The following is an 18,324-nucleotide window of genomic DNA, read 5'->3' on the forward strand; positions in this document are numbered from 1 at the left end:
AGTCTCACAGTGATTCTGCCACAAAGAAAAGACTTCAGCAGTTCCACAAAACTGATGAAAGTGACTGCCTTATAAATCATTAACTCCAAGCAATGCTTTATTAGCACAACTAAGACGTTTCTGCTGTATGGGAGGTGAGTCATCTCAGTGCGATATGTGCAGCGACCAGCTTTGTTGGGGTGTAGGGCAGCTTGCACCCTGCCAGGAGATGGGGCTTGCTGACTGGCAGATGGCAGCCCTTGCAGCAGCCAACCAAAGTTCTTCTCAAGGACCTGGAGAAGAATGAGGCTCTGACACTGGACTGTGCTCAGGTGGCTTGCCTGATTCCCAGGCCATGTGGCTGTGTCCTGTGTTAGGTGAAGGGAGCCTACTATCTTCACAGCAAGCACCCGAAGACACTTGTCCCACATTAGCTGAGTAGGCATGGACAGTCCATTGGCTGTTTGGGCTTTGAGGTGCAGAACTGTATTCAGCACTCCACTGAACATATGAGAAACTCCTGCCCCTCTAGAGATGCTATTGCTTGGGTATTTCTGAACATACTGCTTGAATCCTTAGGCTGCGACATGTGTTAAAGATCCCAGACTATCAGACATGCAAAGACTACCAGTTTGCCAATGGGAGAGGGGAAGGAAGGAACAGAAACAGAACTGCCTGTCTTCCTGCAAAAATAAGAATTATGGCACTAGAATTCTGTTTCTGCCTTTATGAAATAACACACTACTGGACAAGCTAGAAAAAAATAAAGAAAATAATTGCTAGGCAAACGTCTGCATTCAAGGGAGTAGAAAACTGCTATGCTTACATTGATTTTTGGAAAGCATTATGATGGATTGAATTGGTATTTTTTATTCTATGCTTGCTAGAAGTTTTACACAGAGGTGCTTTGGAGTGATTGCAGTAAATCCTGGTGCACGGAGGCTTGGCTGCATGGGGTTCTAAGCACCCATCTGAAACTGCTTGCCTCAATTAAGCTCTTTTGCATTTTCCAAGTGTTTTCCAGCCATGCCAAGACAGTAGTTAGTAAGTGATTGATTTTCATTTGGCAGTTTGCCATGTAGTCAGTGACAGACACCAGAACTCTTTAACACATTTAATGGGATTTTCCTTCCATTTACACTATCATAAATTACAAAGCATATTTCACTTCACAAAATAAAACCATTTCCAGATCATTTTTATGACAGTATTAAGTAGTACATAACCTACCACAAATAGTCCTGTACAAGTCAGGAGGATCTATAGAAGTATTGGGAACTCAGACTATTTAGCATTTGCTCTGCAATCTGGGTTAATCTATCTAGCCCTTAGTTATTTCTCTAGAAGACAACAAATTTACAGTAATACCCTCCACTTTCCTTCATTATCATAGTTACATGTATTTTTTTTTCAATTTGAATAGAAACATGTGCTCCCTGAAATAATTCAGGAAACTGAGTTACCCACCATATCATACAAACGATCAAGATGAGGGATTATTATATTTTCTTTTGTATTGAAAATTGAGTTTGGTAGTAAAGTATGCTGATTTGCTATACTTGCAGAAACATCTCATGCTGAGAAACAGTTTTAACATTAGGGATAAGTTGCAGTTAGACGATGAACTCTGTAGTCAATGTTTGTGAGGGAAGAAAATTATTAAAATTTGGTAATAATTAAAATTACCAACTTCTACATTTCCATATTCTTGTGGTTTTTTGTCCTCTTTTTAAAAAAACAAAAACAAACAACAAACCATCTGGAACACATTCAAGGGAAATAACCTACATTTTCAGCAGATTTACTGTACATTTATAAATACAGAAACATGACAAAACATAGCTTGATTTTTACAGAAAAACCAAATCCTTCATATTTAACGCAAAAAAGTGCTAACTTTTCAACAAGGCCAGAAAATATCCAGTGTCCCAGCATCACTTAACTTACATATTAATGAAATAATAATTAAAAAATATCTGGCATGTGAAACTGATACTACCACCAGGACTTTTGAAAATTCTCAAAATCATATTTAATATGGGATTAAAAAAAAAAAACAAAATAAAAACTAGAAAATACTGTATGTTTTGAGAAATACAAAATGGTTAAAAGTGTACTACACAGTCTTGGAATGCTAGTGCCTAAATGCAAAGAAACCTAAGGAAAGTTGGAATACACACAAGAAAAAGAAGATTCTCCTTTAAAACATTTGCCATGAAAGAGGTATGTCAGGATAATACTGCATTCGTGGTAATTGTTTTCAATATATCATAGCAAAAATGCAGGAAAGAATTATGTGGAAAACAATCAATGCACCGCATTGATTTGTAGTTTGCTAAAATAAAATGCCATTCTTTCAGCTAGATAAAGTAAAAATATCTTTATAATATAGGTTTTGTTTCACAATTGACATATATAATTATGTCTTATGGAGAGGGAAATGTATAGCTGTATACAAATAATGCTGATTAAGTACCTTTTTGCTTCTCTAGCCATATTAAAATACGTTTTGTGTTTCTTAATAAGTTAACAATAAAATTGCTTGCAGCTTCTCAAAACAAATATACACCCGAGGCAAGGCAAAAGATAAAAGGTGAGAGGATTTTTTCTGACCTTTTTTTCCCCCTTCTACAAAGAGGCATATGTCTATGAGACACAGGCTTTCCCTAAACATTTTGGCATCCATCTGCAGCTTTGCAGAAATTGAAGTGCAGCCAAGGAACTTCTCCTTTATTTAAAAAAAAAAATAAAAATTAAAGAAATGTTTTTTTCCCTTCAAACTAATCATTTTGAAACAAGTGGTTTTGAAGATGTATCCATATTTGTCTAAAAGAGAACATCTTCATTTTCTATTAAAATTTGCACAATTAGCTTCTGGTACCGCATGTCATTCAGAGTAGCCAAGGTACTGTCCTCTGGAGGTCTCATTAAAGTAGGCCCAAACACTATTCCCAGGTTTTCAGCATTCATAAAATTCTCCTTTTCATGCAAAGTAACCCTAAAATAGAAAAGAAAAGTAAGTAGTTGTTTACTTCCCCGAAGAAAAACACATATTGCATCTTAAACTTCAGCTTTGCTTCACACCAAGCATTGCCTGATAATGGTATTTTTATCATATTATGGGAGTTTTCACTCAATATATAGTACCAATTTCCACAATAACTATTTCCATTGCAAGTATGATGCAATTATGGTTGGGCTGTGTATTTCAGAGCCTTTAAAAACTCCTCCTGCAACTCTTTAGTGATTATTCCATTATTATATCCTTTAAGGTAAAAGAATTAGTGGAAACTGCTTTTTTGAGAAGCATAATCATGGTAGAAAACATCACACACGGAGCAGTTCCCCATTCTACAGTAATTACAGCTCTCTGTGTTATGGTTGGTGTGTGTCATGCTGAGTATGGTCAGCACTTGGGACCAGCCCTGAACATAGTCATGCCCAACTGGATTGCAGCTGGGCAGTGGATATCTCCCAGAAGAGACGTTCCAGCCTTCTCATTCACAAGGTCCATACAAGATCAGGTTTTCCGTCTACCACCAGCCCTCTGCAAAGAGTGACTGTCACTGAAAAACACAGTTTCTCTTTGCTTTCAGATCACAAAACCACTAGTGTCCCTACTTACAGATGCATCACCACATTTTAACATACAGGTTAGCTGAGCTTTGCAAGGAGAAAAGGCAAACCAAGCCTGCTTAGCACCAGACATTGTGCAAGTATATGCCCAACACTGCTTTCGACCTGTGCCTGTGCGCAACAGGAATGTTGAACAGCTGTGCTACAACACCTACATCTCACTGTACATCTCACTAGCACCTCTGTGCAGGTATATGGAGCTTGTTGCCAGCAAGGCCTGGGGTGAGCACAGAGGAGATTCAGCTGCACAGCTTCAATGTGGATGGAGCTATATGTGTTTCACCACAGGGGGGACTGCTCATTCTACTCTATTTCCTCCAATTCTGAGTAAAATGTTACAAGAACATTCCAATTCGATTGAAGATAGCAATTAATTAATTGACTGACAAACTCATTTTTCATTACTGACATGGCCTTCTTAAAAGCTGGTGTGGTTCATCCTGAACCACCGTCCATGCAAATGTGCTACAAGGATGGGTGTTTATGCATCTCATCTCTGCAGAGTCCCCAGGAGATCCTGCATGCCCAGGTAATGTCTCATCAAAAGAAAAAATTACTCTGTGTAATGACCTGAGCCAACGAAGAAAAGTCTCTGCATAATGGGAACCTGATTAAACATGAAATGCACTTCACACAAGCTCTCTGATGTGATTTTACCTTAGCTGAGGTCTTTTCACTTTGGTATTAATAGTGCAGGATATGCAGATGAAAATCAGAAAATTCTCCAAAGGCAAGTAGTTTTACTTCTCCCTTATCCCCTTTTCTGTCATGTCCAAGTAGCATCACTGACTTTAACCAGAGAAAAGGGTTGTGTATTCTTAAATATATTCAGGCAATACATTCTTAAAGTGAGGCCTGCTTTGAGATGATTGTGTCAGTCTCTACTCAGCTTTTAAACACTTGCAAACAAGACTTTCTGAGGCATGCAAATGCAGAAAGTACCTAAGTGGTTTAGCATAATTTTGAAGAACATTTTTTGCTTGAAATTAGTGAGAGTGAGGCATCCTGTCCCTTTGTGTTTTAAAATGAAGGAGATATGAAATACTTGGAGAGAGTCCGTAACTGCTTCTACTTGTAAGTATAAAATAGGCCCCACTTGATTCGTGGCTTAAAGATGAAGAGAGCAAACAACCAGTGAACGACAGCTCCTTCCTTTTAGGGCTGTAGTACCAGAGGACAGAGTGGGAGGTAAGGGGAAGCAGAAGGAAACGGTGATCAAATCACTTGCCACAGAACATCTAACACTTCTCTAAAGTACCTACCACTCTGGTATTTTTTCAGATATAATCTGCCTCAGAGAAATGTGTCAAACCTCAATTAACTCTTCAAAGGCTTGCAATGATTTGCTAGCAGAAGGATCTACACTATATATATACTTAGTTTATAGGCATTTGTGCAAACATAGCTTGTCTGTTTGTTTGTAATGTTGCTGCTGTAGTGGTAGTGCTGATATGAAAGCTTTATTGATATTTTCTGTAATACTGGTCTTTCAAAGCAGAAAATTGTTATGCTTTTCAAGAATTATCCTGCATGCCAATTAACTCACTTTTTGAGATGAATCATTAGGTATCTAAGTGTCTCATAGTGAGCAGCAGGGAGTAACATCAACACTTCATGTATTGCTTCTAGACGTTCATCAGGATTGGAGATTTCTGTAAAACACCAAACAGATTAATGTTAATAGAGCCTTTCATTTGTAAACAGCGATAATTCAGGAAGCTAAGTTGTCATTATGGAGTCCTTCACAAGCTACTGATTGTGCTTGCAGGGATAAATACCAAACTCATAAACAGGGAGCACAGAAGCAACTTCTCAAAAGAATGGCTTTGCAAAGAAATCAGCAACAAAAACCACCCCATAGTCATAAAATCACAGAATCATAGGATGGCCTGCGTTGAAAAGGACCGTAATGATCATCTAGTTTCAACCCCCCTGCTATGTGCACTAGACCAGACTGCCCAGAGCCGCATCCAGCCTGGCCTTGAATGCCTCCAGGGATGAGGCATCCACAACCTCCTTGGGCAACCTGTTCCAGCGTGACACTACCTTCTCTACAATCTGTAGCTCTAGCTACAGTAGTAGGTACAGTACCTGAGCTTCATTAAATTCTTCATAATACACTGTCTGGAACTGACTCTTTAAATCTCACATAAGATTACTTCAATTAGCCATCCAAAATGGATGGGAGTGTGGATATGTGCTTCAGAGACTGTTCTTGAGTATACTGGACTGTGCTGAAGTTTAGGTAGAGAGACTGAAGTGACACAAACAAGGTGAGACTGCTGAACGTATTTAAATACATTGGAATAAGTGATGCGAGAATGTCAGTGCTCACTTAAGACTGGCAGTCCCTCTAAAAATCTGATTGGTTTTTACTTGTATTTTACATGAAAAATATGAAGTGAGTCAAATTTGTATCTCTTGCATGGCTTTTCATAAAAATGGTATCAGGAACATAATATTTTAGAAAATTAAGAATCTTTATGCCCTGCTTTGAAAAGATTACTGTATTTCACAATAGGAACTGCTTCCTCTGAGTATGTGATTTATGAGTTATAAAATAATTTTAAGTATAAAATGATTTCTCTGCCTAAGGAAGAAGAGAAGAGCGCAAAAGCTGCCTGTGGCTGCAAGGGCAGTGCAAGTTTGGGTGACCAGAATGTGAACCCAGCATGGTGACACAGACCTCTTGCTTATAGATATACTGCCATTTCAAAATCACTAAGGATACTTTTTAAAGAAGAAAGTATGCTACTTAGGTACCACAGATCTCTACATTCTTTGCTAAGCAGTCAAGTATTTTTATACTCTGCATTTATTATGGTTCTTTTTTTTTTTTTTTTACTTGCATGATGTTCTTTTTACAATAACAATCAGGCAAAACTTTCATTTAAGAGAAATATATGGCTGAGAAATGCCTGTTTCCAATTTGTTGTCTGTCTTTACTGTAAGCAGTGCTATGGATGGGAAACGTAATTGAAGAACAGTGCAAATTACTATGCAATACTTACTTGCTGCCTCTATGAACTTGGAATAGGTGTCATAGGTGATCACAGGAATTGGTAAGTCTCTGAAATACAGCTTCAGTGCTCCAGCAATAATGTTTATGTCTGGATAAATACTGGCAGAAATATCAGCCTTGTCACCATCTGGAAGAAAAAGAAGAAATCTTTTTGGAAAACAGTCTAATTCTGACTGAAGCAAAGCAGACTTAATTCAGATTTACTGTGCCCAACCTGACAAGAAAAAACAACCTGAAAGCATTTGGAAGGCTTAAATGAGAATATATTGCTACCAACTTTACAGTGGATGAATGAGGAATGGCCGTTTCCATATCACTTAGTAAATAATGTATTAGCTGACATCTTTTGGTGAGGCTTGTGATTGCATGAACAGTGTCTGCAGTGTGTTATCTCACATAGGATGTTTAATGTTGGATGAAAAAGTCATGTTAATAATGTATTTGTTGAATTTGGCCAATTCATTAAATGTCAAAACTAAGCTACGAACAGCTTGTCTTGCTGTTGTATTTAGTATCCACAGATCAATACACAGGAGTAGAGCCCCCTACTTTTATTTGCATTTAGGGAAACAGAGGCGTATAAAAATAGCATAAATTTGCAACATCCCTCAGGAGACAAGCAGCAAAAATCAGAGCACACAACCAAATCTTTTGAGTCCTGCACCAATCCATCTATGCTGATTAGCTAGTCAGAATGTCTTCTTATTTTCCAGATGCCTTCTAATGTCTTCATATCTGAATTATTTATTTGTTGCAAAGATTTGAATTTAAATAGACATGCTATGGCATTTAGCTACACAATTTATTCCCAAATGTGGGTTGCAATTTGTTAAATGAATATGGATAGTTGTAATGGATGAACAGCTAAATAGTTGAATTATGCAACCCTAATGACATACTTTTTTTCCTTTTTTTCCCCCTATATATTGTAACATAGTTATTCAAAATTCCATTATGGAGCACTTTTTAACATGTGAGTTTAAAATTTCCATTGCTGCTGTTCAGCCCGTGCCCAGTACATAGCTTGCAATGAGTGAAACTACAAGTAATACCAGCAAAGCTGAATGGATATTATTTTCAAGTTCAAATGTCCATGTCTGTTCTGTACTACCTGGCACTTTAACATCCTGAGCAATGCGGGCGTCCTCCCTCCCTGGAGGAGATGTGCCTATTCCCCTTGCTGGGCCTGGCAGCAGAGGGACAGGACAGGGCAGCAGTCAAGCAGCTGTCTGGATTTAATACCCAACTTCACTTTGGTCTTCTCTGAGATCAGTTAAACCTTTGAGCTCTTTAGAGTGAGGATAACAGCACTTCGCTTTCCAGAGGCAGTGAAAATAAAGCCAGCAGCAACTTGGGACCACCTGGAGACTGGGGCAATGCAAGACTGTGCTTGCTGGAACAGTGGAAGGGAGTCTGCTTGTGTCTGCCAGGAGGTGCAAAGCACAAGCTCAGACTGTTTCCACTGGGGGGCTGATGCACTGTAAATCCATTGCCTTGCTTGTCTCACAATTGCTGGTGCTTGTGGACATGCTCTGATGTAGACAGATGAGGGGCTGTGTTTGATGCACTGGTTCTAAGATGGTGATAAAGGCTTTCACGGCCGAGTAAAACAGTTTATATTGATTGTAGATGTTTTATACAAACCTATGGCATTAATCTTGAAGGCATACGTCCTGTCCAATGTATGCACATAATTCTCATTAAGACTAACAGCGCTACATGTTCTCATCAAGAGGAGATTATACGCTTAAGTGTTTAAAACAAGCAGCCTTTCTTGATGCAGCTGAGCAGTCTGAATACATCCATCAGCATTTAATTTAATACAGCATCAATAACCCCTCAGAGAATGTTTACACTGCCCCAGTCTTTTGTTTAATCCACACGTTCCAGGCCCAGTAGCATTAGTTCAATGAAGTGTTGTGTGGAGAGCTCTGTTTAATTGATGGACACTGAGCGCCCAAAATGCTGCACAGAAAACAAATACTTTCAAGGAGACAGCAGATGCATCTGGACAGATATAGCAAAGCAGAAGGTTGCATCTATTATCCAGGTCACTGGCACACTAAATAGAAGTGTTATTTATTTAATACTTTTGCACAGCAGCCCAGCACACTTCCTTAAAGGGGCACTTTGGCTTGAGGTATTTCAAACCACAATGTACTTCAAACACACCTCTGTCCACTTACTGTAGGAAAAAGGCATTAATTCCCAAGTAAAACATTTCTCTCTTCACTTCAGAGACAAAAATACATCCATTGGAAACACACAGAAGATTTTGTTTTGAGATTTTTGTTAATAATACGTCTGTCACAAAATACCTCCACTTCTGCAGTGGTTGTTTAGGGGAAGATGGAATTTTTCATTTCTTTCAGTAGATTCTGGATTGTCTTTCTTTTCCTTTCATTTTCAGTCATGGAAGGCCTTTTGTCAGACTACACTCTTCTCTTATCCTCACCTAATTCCTGCATTTGGAATTTTATTCAGGTATGCTTAAAATTCAAAGCACTATGAAAACTGATCCACTGCAGGTAAAGCTGTGACACCTATTTTACAGCTGTTCATCTACACCAACAAACTGCAGGTAATACATATATTTGGTACAGTACTTTCTGCATTACCACAGCTGTCTTTTTAGCTCTTCAGAACAGGAACTTTCCTCAGATCACTGCAGTGATACTGCATGTGGTCACATATGTTAATACAATCCTTTTTTTATATTATATTGCAAGCATCTAGTTTTTTAATCTTTACAGATCTAATCCTGCCTCAAACCTGTCACTCCTTTTTCTTTCTTGGACTTTCAACAGATTTTGTTGCATTATGGTGAAGTTTTTTAAGACAAGAGAAGCCTTTTCCCTTTATTTCGATGCCACAGCAGTTTCTTAGAGAAGGAAATGGAGTAAGTATTACATTCTTAAAGTCTCAGCTATGCCCTCTGAATACTGAATTATATTTCTACCCAAGTTCCTTCTCCCTTAATGTTTTCTTTTTTTCTTGCACAGCCTTTGCCAAGCTAATGTGCTTCTTGGTAGCTATTTGGAATTTCAGTGTGACAGGTTTTCAGACACACTGGCAAAGGAGTGTGAGGATGAGGTAGGACGCTTCTGAGTACTCATGTAATATTAAACAGCAAAATATTTTTAGCAAGTGTATTGTACCAGCCAGTCATAGAAACAAGTGGAAGGACAGAACGCATTTATGACAATGGCAGCTCTGTGGGTAAAGCGCACAATGGGAGTTTTATGGCTGCTAGAGTGCCACAGCTCAACAATGCTCACAGAGAGCAACTGTTGTTTTACAGCACCAACATTCACAAGGATAAATAAATCCACATTATTCCCCCCATTCTCATTATGAAAAGCACTGAAATGGAACATTGTCAGTGCCCCGGCAAGCCCAACCCTCTCTGACAGCAGGAGTATTTACACCACTTTCGCTCTAGAAGGCAGCCTTCGTTTAAACAAGATGAGGACCAACTTCTCTCAGTTTTAAAAATAACTGCCACAGCTTTACAGCCAAAATAACATTCTGTGGGATGCCATTCTCTTTCTGAAATATTCAGCTTTTCAGTCCTCATTGTAATGTCTCTGACAGCAACAAATCAGTGTCCCTTTGACAGCGCTGGGACAATCGGTCACGGGGAGGGCTGACTTCTGTCGATTGTCTGCAAATGGAATAACTGGAGAGGGACCCCATGGCCGCGTCAGCCCTGTGCGCCTCATCCATACATTATTCTGTCTTCTCTCTCCCATATCTTGGTGAAGGAAAGCCGTGAAACTAGAAGGCTTCCTGGCATTATTTGAAGCACACATCCTGTGTGTTAGAATAGCAGGAATTCTTTCTTGTTTGTTTTCAAAAGCAGTTATTGAGAGCTGTATTTCTAGAGATGCAACAGCACATCATAGCCCGGGGGTGGCTCAGACACAAAGGAAAGGGGAGACTTCTGCAGTCACTGAGTGTGACACTCTGCAACAACAGGCACATGCAGTACCATCCTTTCAATAAATCGCTCAGCTTCCATTTAAAAAACTAGCTAAGGTGTTTACCCCTACTTTTATTAGATGCTCCTTTCAAAGCCTTGCTTTCAGATGGTTAGAAAGGACCTCTAAATTGTCAAGCATCTGGCCCTCAGTTCCCTTCCCGCCCAGCCCTGACACCTACTGAAGAGATCTGGGATATGCCATGCCCTTGGGATGTTGCACTCCTTGCTGCTCAAGCTTTGAGGGTGACACAGGGGAGGAGATGCAGAAGAAAGGCAAGGGTCGCTGTCTCTCTAGGCCTGGATCTGACAGGGAAGTCAGCCCTGAGCTGTCAGGTTGGAAGTCTTTTGCCAATGTAACCTTCTGTGAGCTGACAACACCTTCAAGCTGTGCAGCCCACAAGTCAGGAAAAAAAAATTTATTTTTTTTTAGAGCCCTTACTAGACACACACACACACACAAAAAAAAAAAGAAAAAAAAAAAAAGGAAAAAATATCTTTCTGCTTTCAATCTCAGTTCAGGGAGAAAACATTTTCAGAAGCAGAAAGGGAAGTTTTCAGTGTCTGGTCTCAGTAATACTGTAGTCATACATTCCCGTTACTATCTTTTGTCCACTGTTCCCTGCTTTTAGCATTACTTATGGCAACACAGCAATTCTCTCTTTCCTTTCTTATCCCCTTTCCCTCAAGAGATTGTCAAAGGAAAATGAAGACATAGCTTTTTATTAATTTATGCCCAATAGGCTTCCTCATAATCTGTGTATGCAAACTTGGTCCTTGCTTTCTCCACTTCTGTGTTTATTCATACTTTTTCCTTTGGAAATCTGACACTGCCAGTGACTTTATTCTTCCTGTTTACAGATGCTGCTTTTTCCAGTAAATCACTCTATATTCCCCACTGTGGCTCCAGTTCTAGTACGTATTGTCACCAGATTATGACAGGAATATCCGCAACAGTAACGGAATATTCTGTAAGGCTGAGCTGGCTCTGGTGGTTAGAAGCATTTTCAAATGAATGACAGCTACAGCAGCATGCAAGTCATGCTTAAACACAAATTTCTGGCTACTTTCTTTAGGCCCATCCCTCCTCAGCCCGTGCTTCCCCATTTGGGTTTCGTTCGGGTTTGCACACGTAGAAGAGAGTTAACACACAGAACAGAAGAGTTAGCCAGGTTAGATATACCCAGACAGGCAGAATGGGAGCTATGTGACCTGTGATCATTTCAATAACGCTGCTTAACGCAGCAAGTCTGCAATGTGCACCTTGGTATGACAGCAGACATGGCATTTGGTATCTCCTTCATCCAAATGATGTCTGATCTACGTGTGAATGTGCACAACTGCAGCATCCAATACATTTCTTGTATAATTTTTTAAAGAATATTTGAGTATAGAATGAAAACAATCACTTTGGAAATTCCCACTTACATAGCTGGACTTGTTTGCCAGTGAAATCTGCATGACACACTGTCTCCAAAGAAGTATTCAGGTACAGTATGTGTGCTGTGCGCCACACCCTGAGGGCACCCATAGACCTTGCTGGCCCTTAGCAGCCTTGCCTGGAGCCTGATCCCAAACCTTCTGCCCACAGGGACTGCCAACTTCAGGCTGCAGTTCCTGCCTGAGCAACTCTTCACCTGTCTCCAGCTGCACCATGGCCATGCCTGTGCCTGGTCACTCACTCTGCTGATCTGTGACCCAACCTGCAGGTTGACTGCCTGGCTTGAGCTGGACCTGCCTTGTCCCCATGGATGACTCAGGTTGTGTCTGACCCTGGTTGCTATCACTGGACCTGATCCTGATCTTGAATCATGGACTCACCGCTCAACCCGGCTACCAGGAAGGTGCCCAGAGATGGGGCTTGAGGTGAACCTCAGCTGTTCTCCTGTCCCCCACCCTCATCTGTTCCTGAATGAGGTGGTGGGACAGGACCTAGCTGTGAGGTCCTCACCTACTGAGCCACTGTGTGTAATGACTGTGTGCATGACCAGGACTAAAGGAATCAACCAAATCAATTAATAACAGCTACGAGGATAATCATGGTTAACAGTCAGTGTTTCAATTAATACAGTTTTTCAATAAGCTGTACAACTCATCTCTTTCACGCTCCTTTCATCTGCAGCGCAGACACCACATGCATGCTGGTGTGATGCTTCCTGCAAGGCTGCATTCAGAATGACTGTTTAGTTGCAGTTCCTGCTTCTTGAGCTCATAAACAGAAAGCACTGAGTATGCTAAAGATAGGGCCAAGAACTTTTCCCTGGCACAGTCTAGGCTTATGCTTGAACTAGGTTGTGCTGCTAGGTTGAGCACTCACCCAATAGCCTGAGCACTTAGCCTTCCCTCTACCATAATTTATTGAGTGCTTAGTTAATCTTTCCAGCTATGAAATACATTTTCTTCTTATGAAGAGTACTGCAAAAAAACGGCTGTTTACTGTACTGCTTTTATGCCAATTTCATTACTGTGATACCCATGCAAACACAAAAGAACGAAGAAGTTCTCAACTGGAAACTTTAAACAAAACACTGTACAAAATTTAAAAATGCTGTACCTCGATCAAAGGCCATTTTCACATCTTCAATGTGCTCAGTGAAGCCTGAGACTCTGTAGAGGCCCTCAGACTTCAAACCTGGAACAAAAAGTTCTCGGTTAACTTTGCTTCAATATGCACCAGGTTAAAAAGCAGCAGGCTTAAAAACAACAAAGCAAAAGCAGTGGTGGGGCTGATAAATACAGCAAAATATTAATGGTGATGTGAAAATCTGGAGCATTTAAGGAAAAATAAAGCCATTTTAAAATAGTTTTTTTTTTTAACAGGATTAAAAACTTTAAGAACTTATTTTTTCTGATTTTGTAACAATACAATAGATACACAGCAGGTAATGCTAGAAGAAAATCATAAAATCGTAGAATGGCCTGGGTTGAAAAGGACCACAATGATCATCCAGTTTCAATCTCCCTGCTATGTGCAGGGTTGCCAACCACCAGACCAGGCTGCCCAGAGCCACATCCAGCCTGGCTTTGAATGCCTCCAGGGATGGGGCATCCACAACCTCCTTGAGAAACCTGTTCCAGTGTGTCACCACCCTCTGTGTGAAAACCTTCCTCCTAATATCTAACCTAAACCTCCCCTGTCTCCGTTTAAAGCCATTCTCCCTTGTCCTATCATTGTCCTATCAAATATTGCATATCGCTATTGGCAGGGTGTTATTGCCATGATTTACACTTTTTATATTGGAGATTTTCCTGTATTTGTCCATAATTAATAAAGGCTCTCTTTGCTTTTACCATTTGCTTAGTAATAAATAACAATGAAAGTAAGAGACTGCCTTTGCCTTTGAGCACATTTGTTCCCAGTTTTGCTGTCAACCTACACTTATACAAAGCTGATATATGTGATGGATGCTATCCTCCATGTCACTATATCCCTTCTGCAGTTCTTCCAGCACAACAAACCTGCTTTATGCCCTCCCACCTTTACTCCAAGGCAACATGAAATGAAGGACAGCTCAGCAAAGCAGGCACAACTAACCAAGTACAGTTACACTGATGTCACTTATTTTAACCTTAGGGCTTCTTATTCTTCCTATGCACAGTGCTAACCTATCTATAGGACCCAACTCACAATAAAATCAGCTGTAAACTGTAAAACAAAAATGACATTCTACAACAATTATGGAAAGATACGTAAAGATGTTGGAAAAAAAGAATGCATAGCAGATTTTCTGTTAATCAATAAATGTACAAGTAAGTGATTATATCTCAAATGCAGTGTAGCTGACTGTTGTATCATCTCAGTAAAGCTCTTCTGTCTTACTCCAAGCTATTCTATTTGTCCCTGCAATGATGATATAATCCTGGTAGAGCTTTACAGAGCAGTGCAGGGGATTTACTTGTAAATCTTTCATTCATTTCAGGAGATGATGCGTGGCTTTGAAATCCCTATGGCTAGTATCAGTGTGTTGCTATGCAGATTACTGTGATGCCACGAACTCAACATTATGAGATTTCTGTGCTAAAGCTGTGACTGACAGGGAAATTTGGCTTATTGGGCAGCACAGCACACACAGCTGCTATCCAGAACAAAACTATGTGACCCTTCCTGTCCCTCATAGATGTGCTGGGGGAGAGATGCTATTTTTTTCAATCTGGCATGCATTTCTGAATAGCAAAAACCTGTCTGAAGCTGGATGGGCTGTGATGGGCTGCTTGAGCCTTGGCATCCATCAGTCAGCAAGTTAGTGTCATGCAAATATTCCTCATCTGAGCAGTTTGCAAGATACTACAAAATGCCACAGTCTGTGACCTCATTTGCCTGAGACATTTCCAGCCATTTGAGTGTTCTTGCCAGAATGCCCTCAACAGTTATTAATAATGGGTTTTATTTAAACTGATTACTCTGAAGCTTGAAGTGTCTCTAGGTATGCTAAAACAAAATGATGAAAAAAGACACATAAACATGAACTTAAAGTTCACTTTAAAGTTCACCCCTTTCAAAAGTGTAACATAATACTTGTTTTGACATGTTTTCAGAAAGCATTTCAGTAAATTGCATTATGAAATGTCATTATTTAATTTTACTAGCTAATGCAAAGCAACATATCACCTATGCTAAAAAAAAAGCCCTTCTCAAATCCTGTCCTCATGGTACAAGAGCATACTACTCTCTTAACATGTAATTCAAGTCACTGTCATTTTATCACTCCTGCTGCTTTGGAAGCACACAAACCTCTTGCTTCAATCTCTCGGATGCAGGAATCCACCACCATTGGCCTCTGGGTATTGTGGGCTTTCACCAGTGTGGTCAGATCACAGCAGTAGACACGCTTTATCCTCTTGAGGTCGGGCTGACAGTCATTGGGCACGTACTTGGAGCACTGCTTGTGTACGTTCAGCCCACAGTCTGTAAACAAAGTTAGCCAGGTTCACTGATTAGTACCATGCTGAGAGGTTTTGTCTAACAATTTATTTCCTTAGCACAACCAAGAGGCAGAACTTCCCCATGGAACAGATCAGTTGTTTCCACAGTACTCTCTATGACTTTGCTGGCCTTTCAATGTTCAACACTGATAGGGCTCAGTGACAGTTCACTGTGCAGCAGAATTACCAAAGACAAAAAGGATGAGCATAGAAATCTCCTATGAAAAACTGCTGGGCAAAGTGAACCCTAGCACTGCTGCTACAAAGACGGCAAGAGCTCTGAGCGTTCCTCACCTCTCAGCTGGTGGGGACAGCCCCTCTCAAGGCTGGGTCAGTTCACTGCTGTGAGTGGCCATACTTCCCCTCCCCTCCCAAATCCCTGCTGCACAGCATTTTGACTTGTTCTGCTCAACAGTTTCAGCCTCACTGTCACTGTCTCGCCACTTCCCTGTTGACTAAAGTGACCCCTCTGTTTAGTCTACGGGTCAGTCTGAGCATATAAAATGCCATGAAAGGCACAATGTAAATGAGAGCGATTCGTGTTACAAATTGTTCTTGGTATCTTATTTCAAAATCAACTCTAGGTTGCACTGGTGAGTTTCTATTAACTTAAGGTATTCCTTGATCACCACAAATTGAATTCTTCTAATAGATTCAAGCACTCAGCCAAATGAATTTATAAGCCTCAATAAAGCAAACACCACCATGAGTTACATTATCTCACAGAAATGTGGTTCCTGTTTTAATGCTTTCCCAGTCATGCCTATCACCCAGTGCCTTTTGGATACTTCCAGTGTCATCACTAGCAAGTTGCTTACTGTTTTTTCCTGCTGGCTTACTGCCAGAACTATTCAAAATACAAATGTGTCTCTACTGCTTGAAATGCATTTCAGTATTATTCTTCATAAAATATTAATCAAGCAAAATCAGATCATCACTATGAACGCACTGACACATTTAATGGAATTGGTGTGCTTTTCTATGTTTCTTCATACAGTTGTTGCTGCATAATGAATCACTGTTGTGTGAAATCCAAGCACATGAGAGCAGCTGCTGTTAGGATCCTCTCTTTCAGTGCTGTTCTTCAAGTATGCAAAGTTAAGTCCAAATGCATATGTCTAAGAGTTAATGCTGGTAATTTAATGAGGGAGAGTATTATGTTTCATGCTAGATAAATAAACCTTTTCATAAGTTCAGTATTTTATATGTGAACAAGCACAGCTCTGTGCTTGTCAGTTTTTGAACACTTGTGTTTAAGATCATATTGGTTTAAAAGCAAACTACTATTCATTTTCCTTTTTCTATACTTTCCATATTCTTTCAGTTACCATTATTCATCTAGAGGCAGAAAAGACAGAACAGTAACTTTGCATTCCTGGAAGCTATTTTAATCCTTCAAGCTGCTGTCTAAATTCTATGTTACAATCACCTCCTCTCGACTTGAAAGGCAGAGGTCAGGGCAAGTGTGTTTGGTGCCAGCCTGAGTTCAGGAACAGCCAGGGGGTCAGGGCATAGAGAGTTATGGCAGAACTGTACTATAGAATGGTTTGGACTGGAAAGGACCTTAAAGATGTTCATATTCATATTCATCTGAGACATGGAAGAAATTGGAGATCTGTGGAAATAAGTTTTGAAACCCCTTTTGCCACACACCAAATACAATTTCACTTGCTGAATCCTAAAGATCGTGATTCAGTGATTATTGTATTTTTGCAACATGATTATTTTTCACAAGAGAGCAAATTCAAAGTAATTAAAATGCTATTAAAATGCTAATGCAGTTATAGAGGCATCAGGAAATGAATCCTTCTAGGAAAATGAAGTCATATTATTTGCTTTCCCTTGAGGTGGGCTATTTAAGGCTTGCAGTAATGCATGGTATTTTTACAGGAAACAGGTGATGGGTTTTTTTTTGCAGACAAGGGCACTTTTCAACAATTGGTGGCAAAAAAGACAAATTATGAAGCCTGGCTGCTGGCTGGCTCTGCTGTTTCCAGAGCTCGTTTCTTAAGATGTAAAAACAGTCAAGTGAAAACTTACTAACGTCATAAAGGCCAATTCTTAATGTATACACCAAACCATGTGCATTCCCAAGGCACTGCTGAATGGATGCCACCTTCAGTAAAGAAGAGCTTATGGATTCCTCCCATTCTAGCCAGTGTGGTAAAACAAACAGGACAAAATGCTGTGTTTGGGCAGCTAAGATTGTTTTTCTAAAAGAAAACACATTAAGGCCTTCCAGAATCTCTGTTATGGTAATTGAAAAACCTGTAGTTCCATTTCTGTTAGTTCTTCACATGGAATCACAGAATGGTTTGGGTTGGAAGAGAGCTTTAAGATCATCTAGTTCCAACCCCCTTCTATAGGCAGGGACATCTTCCTCTAGACCAGGTTCTTCAAAGCCCCATCCAGCATTCACATCCATTCTATCCTTTCTGGGCTTATTCCAGTTTCTCACCATTCTCACAGTAAATCATTTCTTCCTAAGTATCTAGTCTAAGTTACCCTCTTACAATTTAAAGCCATTTCCCCTTGTCCTGTTGCTACATGCCCTTATAAAAAGCCCCTCCTCAGCTTTCCTGTAGGCCCCCTTCAGGTACTGGAAGGCCGCTATAAGGTTCCCCTGGAGCCTTCTCTTCTCCAGGCTAAAGAGCCCCAGCTCTCTCAGCCTGCCCCCATTTTGGAGGTGCTCCAGCCCTCTGATCATCTTTGTGGCCCTCCTCTGGATCTGCTCCAACAGCTCAATGTCCTTCTTGTGTTGGGGGAGGTGAAATGTGAAAGATGG

General features: G+C 40.2%; 1 protein-coding gene across 1 annotated transcript in view; it reads right to left on the minus strand.

Annotated features, from left to right (window-relative positions):
• Positions 1-1,066: 1,066 nt before the first annotated feature.
• Positions 1,067-18,324, minus strand: part of CHN2 (chimerin 2) — a 160,756-nt gene continuing 143,498 nt past the window's right edge. The window contains exons 9-13 of the mRNA XM_031590162.2: positions 15,349-15,522; positions 13,171-13,248; positions 6,627-6,764; positions 5,162-5,267; positions 1,067-2,977 (exon numbers count right to left, since the gene is read on the minus strand). Of these exons, the coding sequence (XP_031446022.2) occupies positions 2,806-2,977; positions 5,162-5,267; positions 6,627-6,764; positions 13,171-13,248; positions 15,349-15,522 (668 nt within the window). The 3' untranslated portion in view covers positions 1,067-2,805. The remainder of the gene's footprint in view (positions 2,978-5,161; positions 5,268-6,626; positions 6,765-13,170; positions 13,249-15,348; positions 15,523-18,324) is intronic.

This window comes from Phasianus colchicus, chromosome 6 (assembly GCF_987193195.1).
Source record: "Phasianus colchicus chromosome 6, bPhaCol1.hap1.1, whole genome shotgun sequence".
In the NCBI taxonomy this organism is placed as follows: Eukaryota; Metazoa; Chordata; class Aves; order Galliformes; family Phasianidae; genus Phasianus; species Phasianus colchicus.